The sequence below is a fragment of the Ceratotherium simum genome, chromosome 32, assembly GCF_057802395.1.
Source record: "Ceratotherium simum simum isolate JZ-2026a chromosome 32, ASM5780239v1, whole genome shotgun sequence".
NCBI classification, from domain to species: Eukaryota; Metazoa; Chordata; class Mammalia; order Perissodactyla; family Rhinocerotidae; genus Ceratotherium; species Ceratotherium simum.
The window spans coordinates 29,124,290-29,147,843 of record NC_141931.1 but is presented as its reverse complement, the minus strand read 5'-3'; the positions used below and the strand labels follow the sequence as shown (position 1 = coordinate 29,147,843).

Sequence of the window (23,554 nt, the reverse complement as noted above, 5' to 3'; positions counted from 1 at the left end):
GGGCATGAGGATCTGTTAATTAACCTTTACATACTGTGAACCCTGGCAAAGCTTTTGGAGCAGAGAGAAGAGATAGGCTTTTCCTGAGGGTCTCACAGCAGGGCCATCAGGGATCCCTCAGGACATTCTATTGTCACTGTGAGAGAGGATATGCCCAACCACAGTCATGTTGCCAACTCTCATGGGAGGACGGATGATTAGGATTTGAAAGCAGAAGGAGGAAGTGGGTGAGGAGGTAAATATAAAAATAGACTCTTAGTGAACATAGAATCCTTTACCTCCCCTTGAAAGTTAATAAGGGGAGATGTGGTGGCTTATGAAAGTTGGTATGGAGTCTTTTAAGGCCCACCAGTCTAGAATGTAATAGGACCAAGGCCCAAGGCAGGAGAGAAACACATTTAGGGGCACCATTGCCTGATTGTACCTTACACAGAAATACCTTAAGGAGGCTACTGTGTCTTTTAATTAAACCTGCCACCGAAGACAATAGACAGGTGAAAATTCCATTGTGTACTTTGTTCCAGTACCCATGCTTGAACAGGCTGGGAAGCTAGATGAGAGCCTCGATCAGAGTCTGTGACCAAACGTGCCAACACAGACTGAGGCCTGTATTGTAGAGTCCACAGTGGTTTGACCTGTGGGGTAGTGAGCATTAGCATGCTGAGTATGTGTCATGTAAGAGCATGTCACATGGCACCTGAGGAGGGCAGTGGAGCAATATAATCTATTTGCCATATGGAGTAATGTAACTGGACACAAGGAAGAGCTCCCCACTGAGCGAGTCTCCAGTGTTTACCTTAGTTACAAGGGACATAGTTATGGATGCCTGTTTTGCCCAAGGACAGTCACAAGGCAAAGCCTGGATACCATTATGGACGGGAGTCCTACGAACCCAGACGTCCAGCTGTGGGGCAGAATAGATGCATTGTGGTGGCCTATTTGTGACCCTGATACTCAGGGTTAGCCAGTGCAGCTCTTTGAGTATTTGATAGCTTGTCTGCTGTGGCATTAACGGAGCCTCTGGTGTGTGGATCCAGGTGAGAGCTGAGACATGAGTAGCCCAAATGGGAGGAGAAAATGCACCAATGGCTGCCAAATGTGGGCTGCTCAAAGCAATTTCCCTTGTAATAAAAATTCATGCTTTTTCCATCTTCTAGGCCATGTCCCAAGCTCATTAGCAGACGCCCATGAATAAGTGAAAACATGGACCTCCGATAGTCCTCTCTTCAGGGCATCTTATGAGAGCCAAATGGACAGCTTTCAACCCTGCCAACTGAGCAGAGTCCTCTGTTCCATGCTGATCAGGGATGTGCTGTAGGCAGTTGGAATGCCACCACTTGTCTGTGAGCTCCATTTTGTGTAATGGGGTCACTGTCATTGTCCCAAGGGCTTCTCATTTTGACAAGGGGGCAGGTAGACGGGACATCTTCACCTCCCCCATGGTCACAGATGAGGGGATGAGCATGGGGGAAGACATCCTCCTGGAGTTTGGCCCTGTCCTGAAGGAGCTACTGCCATTTAATCAGGGAGGCTCCCTGTCTGGGCCCAGCTTCCCACATGAAGGTTCTCTTACCCACAGCAGAGAGGAATCTGAGTCCTCAGGCCACTGAATGGGGCCCAGAAACTCTGTCTCCAAGAACCCAGTAGGCTCAAGTATCTGTTTTTTTTTTTTAAGGTATCCCCTGCAAGGAGCCCTGTGACAGCTGTTGTTCTCAAACCTATGGGCAGCCTTTAGGGCCATACGTGGTCCATAAACTCCAGGAGTTGTAGTAGTAGTAGCCAGGGCCTCACTGGAAATTCAGAACCTGGGCCCAGGGTCCAGGCCTGCTGAACAACTTTTGTGTTAATCCCAAGGCCCGTTGTTGCAGTCCCCCCACTGGAAGGAAATTAACTCGCTAGCAATTTGAGAAACTGGTGTGGTAAAGTCGACAATACTGATATGTGTTTTCTCCGAAGGTGAACAAGCGCAGGAGGTGTTGGGCCTGTTTTCAGGTTCAAGGGGGCCTAAGCAACAAAAGTTGCTTGGTGGTCTCAGGAATTCTTTGCCCTTCAGAGGACCACATAACACTAACCAAGAAATCTGACCGATTTGGCAGGCCCTTGAAACTTGTGACAGGCAATGGCCCAGCCTCTGTTTTGTAAATGACTTATGAGAGACTTAAGATCTTGGGTCACCTGTACTAAGGCAGGGCCCACAAAAAGATATAATACATGTAATGCCAAAATGTGGTGTATTTAACTGTTTCAGTCCTAGGAGCAAAGGTTGTGTGACAAGGCAGGGCTACTGAGGTACACGTGGGAGGCTGGGAGAATGTCCATTGAGTGCCTTCATTCATGAGGGCAAACCAGGTGTTGAGTAAAACATGGTAGCCAAATCAATGCCAGCAAGGTAGTTACTTGGAGTCCTATGGATGTCCTGGATGACTTCAATAATATTTGGCAGGACAATCACATTTAAGTTAGAATAGTCAGCTGTGAGTCCAGTCCTTTTTTTCTGCCTTTAAAACTGGTGATAGGGGGCTATTAGATGGAGAATTATTGTTTGAATTATAACAGTTTCACCAATGAGATCTTTAATATGGAACACTATTCCTCCATACCTTGTCTCAGATGATATTGGAGAGTATTAATCGTTTTTCCTGGTGGACACAATACCGCAGGCTCCCATTTTGTGTGTCCCAACAGCAATGCCAGTGATTTGATCTTATTCCAGGTGAAAATAGAACTGATGCATCTCAACAACAAAAAAACTAACAACCCAATTAAAAAATAGGCAAAAGAACATAATATGTGAAAGTTTCTATGGATTCTACGGGGAACACAAACATGACTTGTGAGAAAAAAACAGAGCTTGTGGACTGCCAATATTTTCTGATAAGAACAAGAGAGCCAGCAATGGAAGGAGTGATCCCCTCACATATGTTTGTTAATTGGAAAGTTCCTGAAAGATACCAATTTTAAGCCTGAAGTGACTGAATCACTGAATTTGCTGGGTAAATCTGAATTGGCCTGATTCAGCTTTCCACTATAGAGCAGAAGTGGAGGTTCATGAAGGGGGATCAGGAAGAAGAAGGTGTCAACAGTGGTAGCCATGTGTAAACGGCGTGGAATTGAAGATTGAGGGCAGTTTTTCAGAGTGAAGTCTAAATATTTGTAAATGTGGCTTAACAACTGAATGCAAATACAAAAAGTTTTACAGTCAAAGTAAATTTAGCTGGGAAAATAACACAGAGTAATCTGTTTTATGTGGAAGTCATCAGAATATATTGTTGTCATTGGCTTTGGTAGATAAAGAGAAATCAAGTAGGTTCTAAAAGCAACCATTAATTTAAGAAAAAATTCATAGTTGTTGTGTCTAGTCTACTGTTTATTACATATTTTGAGGTTTTCTCCTCTTTATTCAAGTCATTTATTTTTCGTAAATGAACTTTTTCGAATTTGTTCTTACTCCCATCTTTCTTTTCTTACTTAGTTTCCTTGTCCCTTCATAAATGTTTTTCTTTCCATAATTCCTTTGAGAGTGCTAAACCAGTTTATTTTCATCTCATGTTCAAAATACTCTATTATTTTTATTCCTTCTTGTGTGATCTTTTTCCTAATTGTTGGGTCTATTGGTTCTTCTTCACGGTTGTAGATTCCCTTCTCTGCTTCATTGTTTTTGATTTGAGAAACAGTCTTGCTCCTGCATGTCATCGGCTTGTGCAGTTACTCTCATGGTCCAAGGTCTTAGGTTAAGATTCAGGATGATTGCATTATTTCTCCTGAATATCAAGTTTCCTGATATTGATTCCAAATAGAACAATATTGGTATAACTCTTTGCCTATTTACTTGGAGCATCTTAGCTGAATATCTGTAAAGTATTCCATGATTTCTGAATCCCTTTTTGTTTGGGACTGCAATTTCCATGGGCTCTTGCTGGCAAGGACTATTCTTGACAGCTTCAGTTCCACAAAATACAATGCAGAAATTATTAAGGAGTGGGGAACTTTGCCCAGTTGGCTCAGTTCCATAACTATGAGGATGCTCTTGCAGTCTTCCTTGGGCATAGGTCCCATTCATAGACCATGCTCTCTCAGGCTTCATCTCTGAATCTTCCTATAGGAAGATCAGAGGAGTATCTTCTGCCCAGGGAATATCTTCTCTTTACCTATGTACTACAGCGAGCCAGTACAGAATGATATTGTTACTTTTCTGGGCAGGTTATGAAATAATTTTGGCATCTCTAAATGCAGTTCAGGCAGAAAGTGTCTTCCTAGGAGAGCTGTCACGAACCTGCAGAGATAAGGAGGTCAACTCGCAGAGGTGGATGGTCCCTTGACATCTGATTCCACTTTCCTTATGAAGACAATACTCCCTTGGAAATCAGTTTCCCCAAAAGGATCCCACATGATCCCATGTGATTAAGCCTGACAATCTGCTAACCTTGTTCACTAAGATGTAGATGATGACCAGAGAATGACCTGATCCCCTGTCCAATTCACCTTCACAGACCTCGAACTATCAGCAACGTCTACATTTTGACTAAGCATCAGATCCTATAACAGTTGTTCCATGAGACAGTCACAAAATCTGACTCTTATCTGCTCAAAAACTCTTTTTAATGAAAGGGAATAAACTGTTAGAAGGAATAAAAATTGGACTATACTTTTACACTTTTTATTAATAGACTACTTTTTAGAGTACTTTTGGATTTATAGGAAAATTGCACTTAAAATACAGAGAGTTCCCATACAGTCTGTCTCCTCCTTCCCATCCCTCATTTTACCTATTATTAGCATCTTGTGTTACTGTGGGGTACTTGTGGCAACTTATGAGCCAATATAGATGCATTATTATTAATTAAGGTCTATGGTTTACGTTTGGTTTCCTCTGTTTAGCACAGCTCTATGAATATTGAAAAATGCATCTTGACATGTATCCACCATTACATGTCATGCAGAGTAGTTTCATCATCCTAAAAATCCCCTGTGCTCTTCTTATCTATCCTTCCCTTTCTCTCTTCCTCTAAACTCCTGGTAATCTTGATCTTTTTACTGTCTTCATAGTTTTGCTTTTCAGAAAGTCTTATGGTTGAAATCATACAGTATGTAGCCTTTTAAGACTGGCTTATTTCACTTAGTAATATGCATTTAAGATTCCTCCATGTATTTTCATGGCTTGATAGTACATGTCTTCTTAGCACTGAATAAAATTCTACTGTATGGATATAATTATGTATCCATATCCAACGAACCTATATACATAATTTGACAATTATTAAAAACTGTTATAAACATCTGTGCAAAGGTTTTTGTGTGGACATACATTTTTTAACTCCTTTGGGTAAATACCAAGGAGCAAAATTGCTGGACCATATAGGAAAAGTATGTTTCGTTTTGTAAGAAACTGCCAATACATCTTCTAAAATGGCGGTACCATTTTGCATTCCCACCAGTGGTGAAAGAGAGTTCTTGTTGTTCCACCTCATAGACAGCATTTGGTGTTGTCACTATTTTGGATTTTGGCCTTTCTAAGAGATATGTAGTGGTGTGTCTTATTTTTTTTTTTTTTCTTGATTAGCGATTCCATAATGACAAATGATGTTGAGCAACTTTTCATATGCTTACTTGCCAACTGTATATCTTCTCTGGTGAAGTGTCTGTTCAGATCTTTTGCTCACTTTTAATTTTTTTTTTGTTTTGTTTTATGACTATGGAGTTTTAAGCGTTCTTTGTATATTTTGGATACTGATCAGTTATTAGATAGAGTTTTGCAAGTACTTTCTCATAATCTGTGGCTTGTCGTTCCATTCTCTTCACAGGGTCTTTCACAGAGCAGATTTCATTTTACTTTAATGAAGTCTAACAATTTTTTTTGTTACAGGGATTGGGCATTTGCTGTTGTGTCTAAAAAGCCATCACCATGCCCCAAATCATCTCGATTTTCTATCCTGTAGAGATGTATGGTTTTGCATTTTACATTTAGGTCTATAGTTCATTTTGAGTTAACTTTTGTGAAAGATTAAGGTCTGAGTCTAGGTTCACTTATTACATGTGGATGCCTAGTTGTTCCAGTACCGTTTGTTGAAAGGACTATTCTTTCTCCATTGGATTGCCTTTGCTCTTTTTTCAAAGATCAGTTAACTCTGTTTTTGTGGGTCTATTTCTGGCTTGTCTATTCTGTTCCATTGATCGATTTAAATTTACTTTCACCAATACCACACTGTCCCGATGGCTGTAGCTTTCTAGTAAGCCTTGAAATTGAGTAATGTCAGTCTACTCACTTTGTTGTTCTTCTGCTCCCTGTAAGTCATCATTCTTGGTATCCAACTGTCTATCCAATTTTGGGGTGCAATTTGCCTTGTGACTTCAATAATCTTATGGATCTAAGGAGAGTTGTTGATTCTTCGTTTGTTTATACTTTTCCTCATTATGAGGAAGGAAGTGTTGACTTCCAAATTCTTTATCTATGTGACCAAAAACCAGAAGTCTAGCTTTTTCAATATTATGAAAATTTGACTCTATTTTGTGAACAGTTCTGAATTAGTTAGACAAAATAGTTTCTTGAGACTTTGCATCTTTTCCTGATCTTTTCCTGCCTGAAGCAGGTCTAGGGAGTTTACTTGGCTACCTTTGTCATATGCACTGATCTTCCCAGGGTAGTAACTCTTGAAGATGGATTTTAATAAATTAAAAAATGTCAAGGAGCCATTATAAAAAATAAAAACCAGACAACTGCAGCCTAATGAAAAGATTCAATCCCAATAACTATTCACTATGTCTTAATAACATAGTTATACTACAGTCCTAGAAATGTGAACCAAAATCTGAGAACGTATATGATCTCCTCTAATTTAAACAGGATGAATCATTTTCGGAAAGACTGTGGGCTACACAGTTTCTTGGTTAGGTCCCAGCTGAGGAGCATGGCTTTGGAAAGCCCAGTGTTTATGACAGATGAATCTAGTCATGAGAGGAAACAACAGCTGCAGGTGTAGGTGTCAGAAATTGAACCCAGGTTCCAAACAACTGTTAGTCTCAAAGTTCTTTTATTGTCCCTGTTTGGTCCACGATTGTCTCCAATTTTAACAAAGTGGTCTGAGATAAAACTTAGTTCCTTACAATTACATGATTGAGTTTGTATCCTTAAAAATTGTAGATAATAAATGTGTATATTTTATGAAAGAGTGTTCCTAAAAGTTAACAAATATTGTAGGCATTGGGCTATTTTGCAGACATGTATTTTGAAATGGTGGTGTAAATTTTAGGAAAATTGGAATTACTAAATGTATTCACCATATTAATATTAGCTTTACAGAAAATATTTAATGGCTTAGGAATATTTTGAGTTTTGTATTAGTTAGTGGGCCTTGCTTTGTGTTTTAAACAGTTAAAAGCATCAAGTATACAAAATTAATATTTTTAATCCTGAGAACATATGATAAATATAGAGTTAATGTTCAGAGCAATTTGATCAGTCAGTTGTTTCTTTGAATTCCTGCCCAACTACAGCCCAGCAAGCTTGTTACTTTTTCCTAGGCACACATGGCTGTCTACTCCTGACTCTCAGCTCTGGCCCTTTGGTAAAATACTGTGGAAAGTTTCTTTTTATCTGCAGAAGAGAAGAAGCAAACAGGCATTTTACAAAGTTTCCCAAACAGATATGTACTCAACTTCCTCCCCCTAAACCTTCTGTGTGTCTGAGTCCTAATCATCCTTCCAGGCTGGTTCCCCTCCCACCTTTTGGGCCAGCTCTGCCAGAGGGATGCCTCATTCTGGGATTTCCTGGAGCAATGATCACCTGAGCTGCTGAAAGAGAGCTTATGCATTGTTGGTCATCCTTGCAATACGTGCCTCACCTTCCAGACCATATGCAGTGTGTCCTCTTGTTCCTCGAAGGGCTAAAGGAACACTGACTGATAAATACCAGCTAACTAATACTTCCCTAGAGACTGAAAACTCTACCTATCCCACTCCAGAAATGTCTGTAAAATTGCTGTTATTGTATTCCCTCTGACTCCTCCACTTGCAACTCTAGGCAAATTAGTTTTTGGCTCTAATGAGTCAGAAGGAAAGAAAACATACAAAAGAGAGACTGGAGTAGGTAAGAGTCTTTAGGGGGAAAAAATCTTTAATTTTTACACAAAGTGACAAAAATGGAGTGCCTTTCCTTCCTGACCTATGGGCTTAAGTCTAGCTGAGTATGAGTTGTTGAGCAGCTTGGATGGAACCCACACTGATGTGTCCGATCACCAACATCTGAGCAGTTTCCCAACTCATTATCTGCACACTGGGCTTCTGGTAGAAGTCAGGAAAAAGGCCTCCATGTTAATATTCATCAGAAAATGGATACTCAGGGTGGTCAGTAGCACTAAAATGAGATAGAACAATACATATATGGGTTCAATCACTCTATTTCCACTGTGAAAGAGATGTGATTTCTATGAAGCTGTCATTAAAGTTAAACATTTATTTACCAACTTGTTGTGAAGTTTTCCTTTCTTTCACAAACATGACTTTATATCAACTAGGAAATAATAATTATTAAATTTTTGAAATGATGTTCCCTTCCCAGAACTTAATACACAGAAGATGCAGACTCAATAATTCAAATATCTTCCTCTCCATAGCTACAGCTGTAAATAAAGCAACAAGATAGCCTGTCCTTTCTTATTTCAACTCCTCAGCGGAAGAAGAGTCTCATTCTGCCTTATTTTGCACAGGAGAAGTCCAGCCACATGCTTGACACTAGTAAATACTTTAGGGTGACACAGGTAACTGAATGCAATTTCACTTCCATTTATTAAATTTACTAATTATTTACTAACAGACCACCACATACAACACATTTCCATTTAGATTCCGAAATGGAAAGAATGTCACAAATGTCATGAATTGGGTCCCATGTGCAGGGAGCTCACTGTATAGCAGGCTGATCTCTGTTCAGTAATAGCCCGAAATATAAAGTGGTAGAAAATTGCTTGGTTACTATTAAAATATATGTGTAAGAATTAATGACTGATTACCACTCTTCTTTTCTTTTTGCCTTATTTCCCTATCTTATTCTTCATTTGTATCAATATTCATAAATATATTAGCAAGGATAAAAATATATGTACCTACTTTTGAGTATTCACAACTTGCCATTGTGCTAATCTCTTTCCATATGTTATCACATGTATTACTATTATGAATTAAATTTCTCACAGGTAGAAGGAATGTGCATTCCTCCCTTTCCTTCATTTATAATGAAAGTCTTTTCTCAAAATTCCAGAACCTTAGAGCGTGAAGGAATAAGAAAGATCTTTTGGTGGCTCTAAATTCTCTCCAACAATGGTATTTTTGCCTCCAGACTCCTCCTTTGGTTTAAATCTCTATTCTTGAAAACTTTGTCCTCTGCATTGCGATCTCCATATTTCAGAAAATCTAAACCAAGAATTCCTATGGACTCCACAAGCCAGGCTTTGAGGAGGGAAATGCAGTATTTGGGTCCTGAACAAACATACAATGAAAGGGAATGGAGAGATCTGGAAGGACATAAACTTGGCACGATCTCATGAAGATCCCATATTGGGGTGATGGGCATTTCTGGTGTGGGACATAAGCCTGATGGAGAAGCCTTTAATTGATAAAGCATTGACAAGTTGGGAGAAGAAGATGATAAACACAGTTTTGGAAACATTGAATTAGCCTACACTGGTGCTATCCACAGTGTATGTCCGCTAGATTGTTGTAGAAATGGGAGGTCTACGTGGAAGAGATAGATTCAGCAATGATATCAAGGTTCTTGGATAGATAATGGAATGAGGAGTGAAGGATGTGTGTGTTCAAATCCAAGCTGATCCCAGTTCACTCACCATGTTGGTGTGTCTGTGAACAAAGCTCTGAAGAGAGTCTGAGTTGTGATTCCAGAAAGTTCCTATCTCACCCCTGACTCAAATTGGCCTCTGTCTTCCTGGTCTTGAAGTGAATGTTAACAATCCTCATACACTCATTATCCGAAAACGAATTCAGGCAAACGTATTCTCCAAAGTCACTTACATGTGAAAAGGAAGATATCGAAGATTTTGGTTTAGGCCATCTAGGACTTTCATGTCCTCTGAAGTTAGCTGGAATTCAAAAACCTATCACAGAAATAGAAATAATTTTGTGAGTTTTAGATTGCATGATTGCCAGTCTGGAAAATCCAAGCAAATCATATTGAATGGTGGAGAGGCAATACTCAAAAAGTCTTAAAAGTTTCCAAAAGTTTATAAAGACATCTGGCAAAATACTCAAGTGGTAATAAATATCAGGCAAAAATTAAATAGAAATTCATCCCTGGATATAATATATTGAAACTTCAAAGACCACAGACAGTAAGGAGAACTTTTAAAAAGCTGAGGGAACAAAGCTGACATTATTCAAAGAGATAAGGTCACATACTTAGAAGATCTAGAAGAATCTAGAGATAAATTGTAAAAATACGACACATAATTTAGTAATTTTGATGAATACAGGTGGATTCTATACCCATTCAATGAACAATTAGAATGTGAAAAAATTTTTTTCAAGACAATTCAAACCATTAACTGTCCAATATTAATGATATCATGTTCAAAGGACATAGTACTGACTTGAAGAGGATATCACTGTATAAATGTGGGACACTTTAAGCATCAAAAAGAATGTCAGTAATGGATAACATGTTGAATCAAATAAATTCTTAAATCCATACTAATGCTCCAAGAGACTGGAAGATAGAGAAGGTAGATAGATAGATAGATAGAAAGAAAGATAGACAGACAGACAATAGATAGATAGGTAGGTAGATGATACATAGGTAGGTAGGTAGGTAGGTAGATAGATAGAAAGCACAATGTCAACAATTTCACAATTGAGGAATCCAAGTAAGGCATTTATTGTGTTCATCTTTCAACTTTTCTGTACATTTGAAAATCTTCACAATAGAAAGTTAGGAAAAATTATCAAAATGACATCAAACATACTAGTTATCTATGAATAAATCTAACAGAAGGATTACGTAAATATCTTTGTGGAGAAAGTTATGAAATCTATTAAAAATATATAAAGAACACCTATATAAATAAATACTCATAGCATAATTATGGATTGGAAGTCTCGATATTGTAAATAAGCCAATTTTCTCCAAATTAATCTATAGTTTCAATGCAGTATGTATCAAAGACTTACACACTTATTTTTCACGGAAGTTGAGAAGTGATAGTATATTTTACATAAAGGAAAAACTAGTCAAGAATACTTAACACATTCTTAAAGAAGAAAAAGTAATGGAGTAAAAGTTTTACCATTCTGAAAAGCATGACTTATTTTTCACTATAATTAGATGGTACATAAAAGTAAGTAGTTGAATAGAAGAGAGAGGCCAGAAATGGACTGAGGGATATTTGATATATGACAGAGATGACAATGAAAATCTTTTGGAAAATATGAACATTTGGATTTCCATTTAAACATATATATATATATATACGTCCATTTTGACATTCCATTAAAAAATCATTTTTTTGATCTTTTGAATAAATGAAAAGACAAAAACAGTTTTGCAAAATTCTCTACCCCTTGAATCTGGCCTGACTTGTAACTTGCACTCGACAATAAAATTTGCCAGAAGCAGTGGTGAGTCTATTCTGAGCCTAGACATGAAAAGGCTTTGCGAGTATCCACTCACTGTCTTGTGAACACGCCACTGTGATGAGATGAACAACAGGCTAGTTTGCTATAGTCTAGCCAACTATATGAAAAATTATATGGAACAGAGTTTATGCACCACTGACAACAGCCAAATCAACCCCTAAATCAGAAATGCCAGGTGCCCTGCATTTAACAGCAAATACATGAGAGGGCCCAATCAAGAAGAGAATTGCTTAGCTGAGCCCAGGCTAATCATTAAACCCCAGAATCATGAGCTAAATAAATGGCTTTTGTAATAATCCTCTAAATTGGGGATAGTTTGTTATGCAGCTATAGCTAATTTTATAAAAATGATCTCACTATAAATAATAAAAAGACAGGCAACTTAATACAAATGGACAAAGACTTCAACAGGCACTTCAAAAAAGTGGGAACTCGAGTAAAATAAATATGTGAAAATGAAACTACATTATTATACAAGGAAATGCAAACTAAAACCACAGAGATTTGGAGACCGGAGATCCCTGCTATAGTTTTGACGTTTATGTTCCCCCAAAATTCCTATGTGTGACACTAACCCCCACTCTGATAGTAATAGAACCCAGAGCTTTGAGTGGTGATGAGGTCGTGATGGTCAAGCCCTCTTGAATGAGATTAATGCCCTCATAAAAGAGACTTGAAACAGCTCCCTTGCCCCTTCTACTATGAGAGAATACAAGAAGTCTGTGACCCAGAAGAGAGTCTTTACCCAACCACACTGGCACCCTGATCTCAGGCTTCCAGCCTCTACAACTGTGAGAAATAAATTTCTGTTTTTCGTAATACATCCGTCTGTGATACTTTGTTATAGCACCTCAAACAGACCAAGAAAATCACATAATCCAATTCTCTCATTTTAGAATGAAGAAAATGAGAGATCACTTGACCTCGGCTACAGAGTACATTGCAGACTTAATGCAGACACTATAATCTCTGTGTTCTGTCTAAACTTAATTCCATCCAGCCATGCTGCCTCTCCTGTTGCCACAGTAGGAGAAAACCTGTGGGAATATATAAAGGTGTACATGTATGGGAAATCACAGGTAACTCATCTGGGGTCAAAAGTGTCTTGAGAGCTTAGAAAGAAGAACACACATGAAGGATATTCTTTAGGATCCCTATGCCCACAGTCTCACTCGTCACCTGCATGTTCTCTTTTATCTGCTTCTCATTGATACTCTTGGCCAGGACCACAACCCCACGCTGTAGCTGGTAGCGAAGAGCAATCAGTGCTGGAGTTCGCTTGTACTTTTTTGCCATGGCGCAAAGAACTGGATCGTCCAAGAGAACCGGGGAGTTCTGGTCTACCCTGGAGGGAAATTCAGAAATGCTGAATATCTGAGACTGAGTATTCAGTTTGTTAAGAGCCTTCCTAAATAGACCAAGTAGGTCCGCTCTAGACCAGTGCTTCTCAAAAAGTGGTCCCTGGACCAGAAGCATAGCTATCATCTGGAAACTTGTTAGGAAGGCATATTCCATGGCTTCACCCAGGACCACCTGGTTCAGAAACTCATGTGTGGCACCTACAATCTGTGTTTACAAAGCCCTCCAGGTCATTTTTATGCATGTTTGAGTTGAGACCAGTGTTTCCAAACTCATGAATTTTTTCTCTTTTGCTTCTCAGTGGTCATTTTCTTTTTCTCATCTTCTTCATAAGAACAAGAGTATGAAAGGAGGAAGAGGAAAGAAAAGAACAGGATACTTTTTATTTTAACTTTTCTAAGATATTGATAAAAATTGAGTATTCCCAAAGTGAGAACTATTTATTTTACATTACTTATAGTGTGCAATATATCTATAGGAGTTTACAAAAATGTTTCGGATTGTGATTTCTTCTTTCACAATAAAGCTGGGTGTTACATAATATTATCTGATTTTAGACACAAAGTAAGTGAGACTCAGAGTCTATTACTAAAAATGTGTTAATTAGTTAATAAATATCTAAATCAAAACTTAAGCTTATGTCTTTTTTCTATTTTTGATTTATATGTAGATTTTAATGCAGAGATTTGCATTACCAGACACATATAATGTAAAAGCATTGGCTGGGTAATGGAATGATAAAGAGGAAATATTTCTTCCATCCCTCTCATCTCTCTCCAAGCCAGTTGAGACTTAATTCTAGAAAACTGAGAATGGTATAATTAAAAATACTTCGTCAAAACAGTGTTTTAGGTAACTTCCCAGTTCTCTTCATTACCATTGTTTTGGACGTTGGGTTCCCAAAGCACCATAGGCAACTAGGATAATATCTTTTGATTTGCAGAAATCCAACAGTTTCCTCTGGTTGAGATAAGGATGACATTCCACCTGTAGAATGCCAAGATAGAAGAATGTCAGACTGTATGAAACGGAAGTATTATATCAAAAGCAAGTTTAAAAAGAAAAAAAGCTGAATAGAAAACTGCCTAATATTAAATTTAAACTGGAACTATTAACATTAGGTAGTGACTTTTTTAAAAAAATAAATATTATATCCCTGCTCCACAGAAGGGTAAAATAAGAAAAAAGAAAATGACAGTCTTGGGAACAACCAAGTCTACGGATCACATCTTGGTTACTCAATACCATTGTCTACAGGGAGACATGGTTATTTCTAGATCTTGAACAGGAAGAGAACTGTTTGAGCCTTGGACATCAAATTGTGCCAGAAAGCAAGAAATTCTTCAAAAACTCAGGAAGGGATTTATAAAGGACAAAAGAGCCAGTGTGATGGGGATCCCACTGGTGACATTGGGTAGATTTCAGCATCAATGGTAATAATGACTAGAAGGAATTATAACACATAGGGTAAATAAAAATCCACAAGTCCATAGTGATGATAGAGAGAGAAAGAGAGACAAAGAGAGAAGAAAATCTTTGTTCCACTGATGGTGATTATTGCAGTAACTGCTTTCTCTGAACATTGATAATTAAGGGGAAGAAATTAAGCTTTTACCCTGCCTTATAAGAATAATTGTATTTTACCCTGACTTGATGAGATAATTTTCTGTTTACAATAAAATGTAAGGAGAAAAAATTATAAGAGAGTGTTTTAAATTAAAAATAATTATCTACAAAACCTAATGACATTACTGACTCAGTGTAAATCATTGATGGCTACTCAACCATTATGTGAAAACTTGGGGGAAATATGACTTCCTCCGATGACAATCATCACTCAACAGATGGCTTGGTAATTTCAAAGGGGAAAATGTACACTTACAAAGAAAATACCTGGCTATGACTAGCTTAACCAAGAGAAGAAAAGTAATATCCCTCCTAATAGGACAACTTTTCATGACAGGCTTCCTACTAGAGTGCCATTTGAAGGAAACAACATGCAAAGGACATTTCCTTGCCAAAAATGTTTAACTTTAATGTAATAAGGCATTCATACCTAACTTCTAATTTGAAGAAACTGGGCATAGGGTAATAAGTTAATTAACATCAAAAGAAAACAATTGGATAAATCCAGAATATTTGACAAATCCTGTCAGGATGTCATGGTAAAAAAGGATTGAATGACCATTCTAGATTAAGAGAGCTTAAGAAACATGAATGAAAGTAATATGTGGACCACAATTGGCTCCCGATTACAAAAGATCCATAATAGAACTTGGGAAATCCACAAGGAGGACTGAACATGGATTGGATACTAGACAATAAGCTTTCTGAGGTCTGTAGGAGTGAACTGTCATGTCTATAGCTTAATTTGAAGAGGGTCAGCAAAATATTACATATATGTATGCAGATAGATCCACATATATACATATATTTGGCAATGTGGCAAAATGTGAAAAATTTTGAATACAGGAAGGAAAACATTGATGTTCTCTATCATAATCAACTTCTCTGAATGTCTGAAATTTTTCATAATAAAAATTGAGAGTAAAACTAATACTAGAATCATATGAATGTTTTAACATTTATAACAGAAAATCAATAGTGCTCTAACACTGTAAGTCAAATTCTTGAATTTTATAAGACATATTTTCCAGTCTAAGATGCTTACTCCTTGACTCCAAGTTATACTGTAAAGACATTATCGTAAATGAAATAAGATATTCACAGAAGGACAAGTACTACATGATAGCAGTTATTTGAGGAATCTAATAAAATAATCAAAGTCATAGAATCAGAGACCAGAATGGTAGTCACCAGGGGCTTGGAGGAGGGAGAAATCAAAAGTTGCTAATTATGGCCATGCAGACTCAATTACGTAAGATGAATAAGTTCTAGAGATCTATTGTACCACATTTTCCCCATAATTAACAATATTGTATGGTATTGTATTGCATACTTCAAAATTTTTTAAGAGAGTAGATCTCACGTTAAGTGTTCTTACCATAATGAAATAAAAATAGAATAAAAAAAGTAAGAGCACAGAAACAGACACAGAATAATGTGTCTAAAGAGTTTATTTAAGGGTACAAATCGAGAAGAAACAGACTAAGATTGAGTAAATCACAAGTTCTGTTTTATGTTCCTCCTAATATTCCTGAGTGTTGATTTTGCCCACCACTAGTATCACCATAAAGCATCCCTCTAGCCTGGGAGACTTTCAAAGTCTCCAGTTAATTTTTTTTTGTATCTATCCTTCCTATTTAAAGACCCCTGCAAGCAGAGATACCAAGACAAAAGATTCAGACATGCAAACCCCACACAAACCCCTGACATCTACCTTATTTTATTTTCACACTTGGATTATCTACTACCCATTCCACATTTTCAAGACTTTTCTTTCTGTATACAATTCCTCCCAAATCACTTTCACCCTTCCCATCTCTGGACATCCTTTACAGCTCAGGGAAATATTTGCTTCCCTCTACTGTCTGATAACAATTCAAGGCCTCTGTCACTTCATTTACCCTCCCTAAATTTTTATGCACAACTCAATACTAAGGTCTTACCACTTTTTTTCAGTAAGACTTTACAAAACAGAGATATAATTATGTGTTCTATTCACACCTATCTAGCCAGAGGCTCTGCTCTCTAGAATCTTCTGTTCCATAAAGGTAGGATGAACAGGAGGGGAGGCCAAATAAACATCTAGCAGTAGTGCAAGAAGAAGGAAATGAAGAACAGAAAGGAGAGGAGGTCAGGCGTGCTCACCTGGTTGCAGACAGGCTTGTACTTGAGCCCTGGCTTGTTCAGGATCTTCTCCAGCTGCCTGCGGTTAAAGTTGGACACCCCGATGGACTTGGTCAATCCTGCATCCTTACACTTCTCCAAGGCCTGGTGAGGAAGGGATGATGAAAAATCATTTGTGCAATTGGCTATAGATCAAGAATAAATGCAGGAAAAATTTGTTAAAAGGAACAACTGTCAGGAAATAACAATGAAGCCAATTGGCATAATTATCAAGAAGAGGAAAAGCAGTAAGTTAAACAGGGAGAGAATGTAGTGACAGCAAGAATAAGAATTGCTGTCTTGTCATTAGAAAAATGTGAGAATACTACACATTGAAGGAAAAAGATGCCTATCCTCATTGTCCCAAATTCTGTTCCTCTGTTCCTCTTTATAAACATTTCAGTAATAATTTCCTCCACACGTCTATAGCATACCCGTTATTTTAAAATTTATGAATGCTGAACCCCAAGGTGCATAGCCCATTCTCATAAGTGGAAGAAATGAACCAGATTCCTCCTCTCCTGGTTTCCTCCTTTGAGCTCTCTCCTTCAAGCACTCACCTCCCACGTGGCACAGAGATCCACTGTGTCAAATATTGCTTTTCCATGTTCATCTTCTGGATAAAGTTCCTCCCCTGGCTGGAATAGAAGCAGCCATTTTAGTGATGTCACAGAATAATTTATCCAACTTAGCCAGGCTGCCAGGCACATTCAGGGCTGCCACAGTAATCTTTCATGAGTTACCCATTGTAACACTCTAGATACTAATATTTGCAAAGTGATTTTCATATGCAATTGTATGGTATGTCTTTAAGAGACAGGCTTCCTCTAATCTCTCACACTTATTCTAACTTTTAATAAATACTGTTTTCCTAGGTTATAATGGGGACTCATAGTGAATTATAACAACCCTGTCTGCTCCCTACATTTTCCTCTTGAAGGATACGTCCCTTACACTGGGAATGACAGTAAGTTTCAAGGCCTTATATCTAGTATAACTACTGCAATATTGACCCAGGCTAGAAATCAGAGTTCCTTATCCCTCTGAACATTCAACAGTCCAAGGGAAGGCACATGAACCAAACAGGGTCTTTTGAGGTTCTCTTAAGGATTAATATGGTTGCTGGAAGATCCAGTGATGCTCTCAAGTGTTAATGACCATGAGCCTTGAACAGCCCCAAGGCCATATTTGCCACCAACAGAAAATACTGTGACAAAAATAAAGCAAACCAATAGTAATACGAAGTTAAGGGATAGAGAAAACGAGATATTGCTGAAGACTATTCCAAATCCTTTAATCTCTCCAGGGCTTGGACTTCCCACTTACATAGTCCAATAAACTCTTTTGCATAGGACAGCTTTAGTAGCTGTCTAACTTAAAATCAAGAATTCTACGTAACCCAGTCATTAATGGCTAAGTGCAGTCTAAAAAAATCCATTGTCAAGATATGCAATGGTGTAGTCAATGTCTTGGAAGTCCTTATGAAGGCTGCCAGCTTTAGACCCACCCAGAGGAACTCGCATCATATCTACTTTCAACTTAAAATGGTGAGAGATGAGATCTACTCATCATGAGAATTTCATTGCTTACCGCAGCTGTGTGAAACCCTATGTTTCTCACATCCCCAAGAGATTCAAGAGTCATAATCAAGACTGCATGTTGAACGTGCCTTTTTTTATTTCCTCAAATTTTCGAGGCAGAAGCTTTGAGATGGTTGAACTCTTTTCTCTTGAAGGCATGGAAAGGAAATTAAGATTCAAAAAAGTACATAAAAAGCTAATCAGGGGGCCGGCCCCGTGACTTAGCTGTTAAGTGCGCACTCTCCACTACTGGCGGCCCGGGGTTCAGATCCCAGGCGTGCACTGACGCACCACTTCTCTGGCCATGCTGAGGCCAAGTCCCACATACAGCAACTAGAAGGATGTGCAGCTATGACATACAACTATCTACTGGGGCTTTGGGGGGAAAAAGAAATAAATAAAGTTTAAAAAAAAAAGCTATTCAGGAAATATTATTTTGGAGATTCTTTTGTAGCGTAATAACCCCTACATATTCTAAGGATAATCTTAATCCAGTCATCCATGCAAGTTGATAGACATTCTGACACAAGAAGTGAAATAGGTGTGACCATGCAAATTGCCAACCTTCAGAGCTGTTGGATAATGAATAATATAGAGATCAACATAGTCCAGTTGAAGATTTTTCAGAGACTGTTCCAAGGCTGTTCGGACCAATTCTGGTCGCAGGAAAGTGATCCAAAGCTGCAGAAGTTAAAAAATGTCATTCAGTTTTGTTTTTCCTGTTTCACTTAAGAATTAGACATTTTTCTAATGGTTGGAAACTGATGACCACAGAGAAAAAAAACTTTTTCCCTTGCATTCCATTTTGATTTGACTTACTTATAGACACTCTACTATTTGTTTGGATTTATCATTAGTACATTTACTAACATTGGAAGGAAATGACCCAAGATATAAAAGGTGTTATCAAATAATAATCATGCCCATTATCTGAACTCTGTTTGAAGAAGTTTACAAACGAGTTCACAAAGACAGCCTAATTCTATAAAATGTTAAACCTTGTGGGGAATAAGTAGCATCTCTTTTGTTTAGATAATTATAGAGAAAATGTGCTTTGAACATATTAATATGTGCTGTGCACAATTCAAGACACTTTAGCTATATCCTGTTTAATACACAAAGTGCCTCTTATATTGCTCTCTCTTATTTATGGAGGTGAGAAGTGAGATTCAGAATGCTAAGAAATTGTAGTAAGTCAGCCAGGTGATAGGGAATGTTATAATATGATCAGTTCTATCTGATTAGTCCATTTAAAGTCACACTGATATGGTCTGAGGCTCAGAAAAGTAAATTGACTTTACTTTAAAATCATAGAATTTGAACAAAGCAATGATGAGAAAGCCATCATCTTCTTTTTGACAATGGATTTAATACATTAATATGTGTTAAGAAAGTTGTACCAATAAGCACATTTCACCCAACAACTACTGATCCTATCATGTAATTGTCATCTCCACACAGTCACATTCACACGATGGCATGCACACACATCACATACACAGCACCTTTGAATTGCAGAATAGGTCTTCTCTCTTCACAGTGCCATCTTCAATTTTGCTTTGGATAGCCAGTCCAATTTCCTTTTCATTACCGTATGCATGAGCACAATCGATATGGCGGAACCCAGCATCTATACCTAATTTGATGTCCTCCACAGTTTTGCTCTTAGGAACCTAGATGAGCAACCAAAAGTAGTGGCTGGAAATTCACATGATTGAGAGAGAGCTAAGGCACAACTTTGACTTTCCTAAGACTCAACTTTTCCTCATGTCTTAGGTTAGTTCTGCATGTGTGGTGATGAACCCATGGCAGTTTGCCTGGGTCTTTCCTGGTAAGTGATAAAAGTTGTGTATCCCAGGGACCCCTTCAATCCTGGGCTATCACTGCTTCATCACTAGCATCTAAGGTTCCAAAGTCCACCCCCAAGTTCATTGATTTGCTGAAATAAATCACAGGAATCAGCATATAGTTACAGTCATGGATATGATTTATATTGTGAGGTTACTGATCAAAATGAAAAAAGGAAAAAGGTACATGGAAGAAAGTCTAAGGAAACAAGGTGATAGCTTCTAATAGTCCTCTACTAGTGTAGTCACACAGAACACACTAAATAAAAATTATATATAAGTTTAAAGCGGATATATTTAAGTTGTACAATGTGATGTTTTCATATACAAATATCTTGTGAATTGATTACCACAATGAAGGTAATTAAAATACCCATCACATCACATGGTTATCTTCTTTTTGTGAGTAGTGAGAAGACTTAAGATCCCCTCTCCTAGCTAATTTCAAGAATATAATGCATTATTATTAACTGTAGTCAACATGCTGCACATTAGTTCTCCAGAACTTAGTCATTTTGTAACTGACAGTTTCTACCTGTGACCAACATCTCCCCATTTTTCACACTGCCCCTTCCCCAGCCCCTAGTGACCATTACTCTACTCTCTGATTCTATGAGTTTGAGTTTTATAGATTCCAGATATATGTGGGATCATGCCGTATTTGTCTTTCTGTGCCAGGCTTATTTCACTTAGTATAAGGTCCTCTTGGTCCATCTATGCAGTTGTAAATGGCAGGATTTCCTTCTGTTTTAAGGCTGAACAATATTCCACTCCTTTTTAAGTATTTAAGAAGGTTTCTTTAGTCATTGATGTTGCTAGGAACTAGAAACATGGTCTAACTGCTCTCTGCTGGTCATACTCTTTCCTTAGGTGGAGGGGAATTCAGGAGTTTATGGTAAATGAAGCTTCACTGATATTCTTGACCCTTCCCTCCCCTTCATCCCACTTTGCACTACAAAGTAAACAAGCCCTGCCATCTGTCTCCAAATCATCTCTTTGAATATCTCCTTCTGTTTTATAAATGAGAAAGTGAGACTCAAATTTTAAGTACTACTCTCTTGTCATACAATGAGTCTAAAGACAAAATTGGAAGGCAAACTTCTGGCTTCATCTAGTGACTTGTCCTGTTTCCTCCCTCTTATGTCCAAGATCAAACTCTACCCATTTGCTTCATTCAAAAATACATTAACAAGGACCGAGAATTGAAACTTTGCAGTGAAAGACCATAGCTTATTTGCTCAAATGATACTATATTTTCCATTTGGGATAAATTCCCAAGCAGTAGGAGAAGTATGAGGGAAACTACATGTGGAGTATGCATTGCATACTAGTCAGCAGGCTAACCCACAACAGAACAGCAACACTCTCCCATCATTTGTCATTCAGCTCACGTCTAGGACATTGAACCGCAAATATTTCTCTGGATCATGTCTTCTTGGTGGCAGGAAATGATTTTTAAGTGAAAGAAATATATAGAGAAACCACTCCCGTGTAATCACCCTCAAAGCAAGGCAGCTAATAGTCAGTGTTCTTGACTGCTGAGTTTCATCTCTTTTGCCAACCTGGGAAATAGATGGAAACTGGAGGAAAAGCCAGAATAATCTGAGGGTGACCACACTGTGAGACCCCGATGCAGAGTGAACACTGACTACTTTGTCTCTTTGTATAAGGAATGGTTCTAGCCTGGTTACCAGAACCAAGTGAGCCTCCCAGAGTCACACAGGAACTCAATGACTTGACAACCCAGGTCAGCTTCCACTCACACTCTAACCCAAGACCACTATTGTTACCTCTTCAGCTGCATAGGTGCCAAATCCCAGTACAGGAATGAAGTGGCCATCACTTAATTCCATACGCCAACCTTTGGGATCCATTGCCTGTTGCTTCTCTCTCTAAGCAGACTCTGTTTTATTCGTATGCCCTCACAGGCTATACGAATAACAGGAGGGTAACACCCAAGTCCATAGTCCAACTGTTAGCAAACTGACTATAGGAGGAGGAAGTTTAAAGCAGTAAGCCGTGGAATGAGAAGAGAAATGGGAACAGTTAACTTGTTAGTTTGGTTTTCTCAAAAAGGAATCTTTTTTTTTTTTTTAATTTTTTGTTTATTGCAGTAACATTGGTTTATAACATTGTAAAAATTTCAGGTGTACATCATTGTACTTCTATTTCTGCATGGACCACATCATGTTCACCACCAAAATACCAATTGAAATCCAGCCATTTGTGACAACATGGATGGACATTGAGGGTATAATGCAAAGTGAAATAAGTCAGAGGGAGAAGGTCAAATATCGTATGATCTCAAAAAGGAATCTTAATAAACTATTATCTAGTGATAAAGAAACCATTAATTTCTTGCACAGTAAATTTTTCCTTCAGGATCCCTGTACATTAGGAAACTATTACAAGAGATTTGCTGAAAAATTAGTGACGATATGTGAGACTACAAACCTCCAGATACTAATCTCTTTTTTGTTTTGGTAAGATGAAGCTCTTTCTTTATCATACAACATTTGAAACAATTAACTATCTTAAACTATACACACACACACACAAATGCACATACACACAGACACACAACTTAGAAGAATGATTAATGAACATTTTTCAAAAATTTGACCCTAGAGTGACGTCAGCATCATGGCAGAGTGAGCTTTCCTGTGAACTCTTCCCCCAACAAGATACAACAAAAGCAACAGTCACAGACCAACAACAGAATCCCAGACAGTGAAAAGCTAGAGCAGAGGGATCCACACTGCCACACATCTGAGAGCGGAACGTGCTGGGCCCCCGGAGGAAGTGGGGAGAGGTAAGGAGAACTCCTCTCCCTCCCCATCAGATCAGCGATCCCGGTCCACACGGCTCCTAGAGAGGGGGGAAGGGCGGCCCTCGGCGGGGAAACCGTGGCTCTTCGGACTCTCTCAGACAGTGGGAAACTCCCGCACAGAGGACTCAGAGGAGCCACAGGGCTACCATCAACATCTGAGCACCCCAGAGAGCGGATAAAGAGGGGCAAACGAGAAGCCTCCCACGTCAGGGACCCAGAGGACAAAAGAGAGAGCTCCCCCCTCCCGGCAACCCGGACTCTGCAGCTCAACTGACCAGACCAGACCTAGCGATCTGCGGCAGACCTGATCAAACTACTGGACCTGTGGATTGCAGCGGGAAAAAGAAAAAAAACAAAACTGCGGATCGCAGCAAAAAAACCGGGGCAGAGCGCAGGGGGCTTAGACTACACAGCCCTTTACCACCAGACAGTGGCGGCAGGTGGAAATTGCAACCAGAGACTTCCAGGATGAGGAAAAACAAAACCAACACAGGAACCACAATGCAAGAATA

At 38.5% G+C, this 23,554-nt stretch overlaps 1 protein-coding gene across 1 annotated transcript; it reads right to left on the bottom strand.

Annotated features, from left to right (window-relative positions):
- Positions 1 to 8,307: 8,307 nt before the first annotated feature.
- On the bottom strand, positions 8,308 to 22,086 carry LOC101408284 (aldo-keto reductase family 1 member C23-like protein). The gene is made up of 9 exons (XM_004425410.3): positions 22,003 to 22,086; positions 19,871 to 20,038; positions 18,930 to 19,046; positions 17,346 to 17,423; positions 16,768 to 16,890; positions 13,874 to 13,983; positions 12,817 to 12,982; positions 10,021 to 10,103; positions 8,308 to 8,350 (listed from the first exon to the last, which is right to left on the bottom strand). Exons 1-9 carry the CDS (start codon positions 22,084 to 22,086, stop codon positions 8,308 to 8,310), a joined length of 972 nt encoding a protein of 323 aa, XP_004425467.1.
- Between the last annotated feature and the right edge of the window lie 1,468 nt (positions 22,087 to 23,554).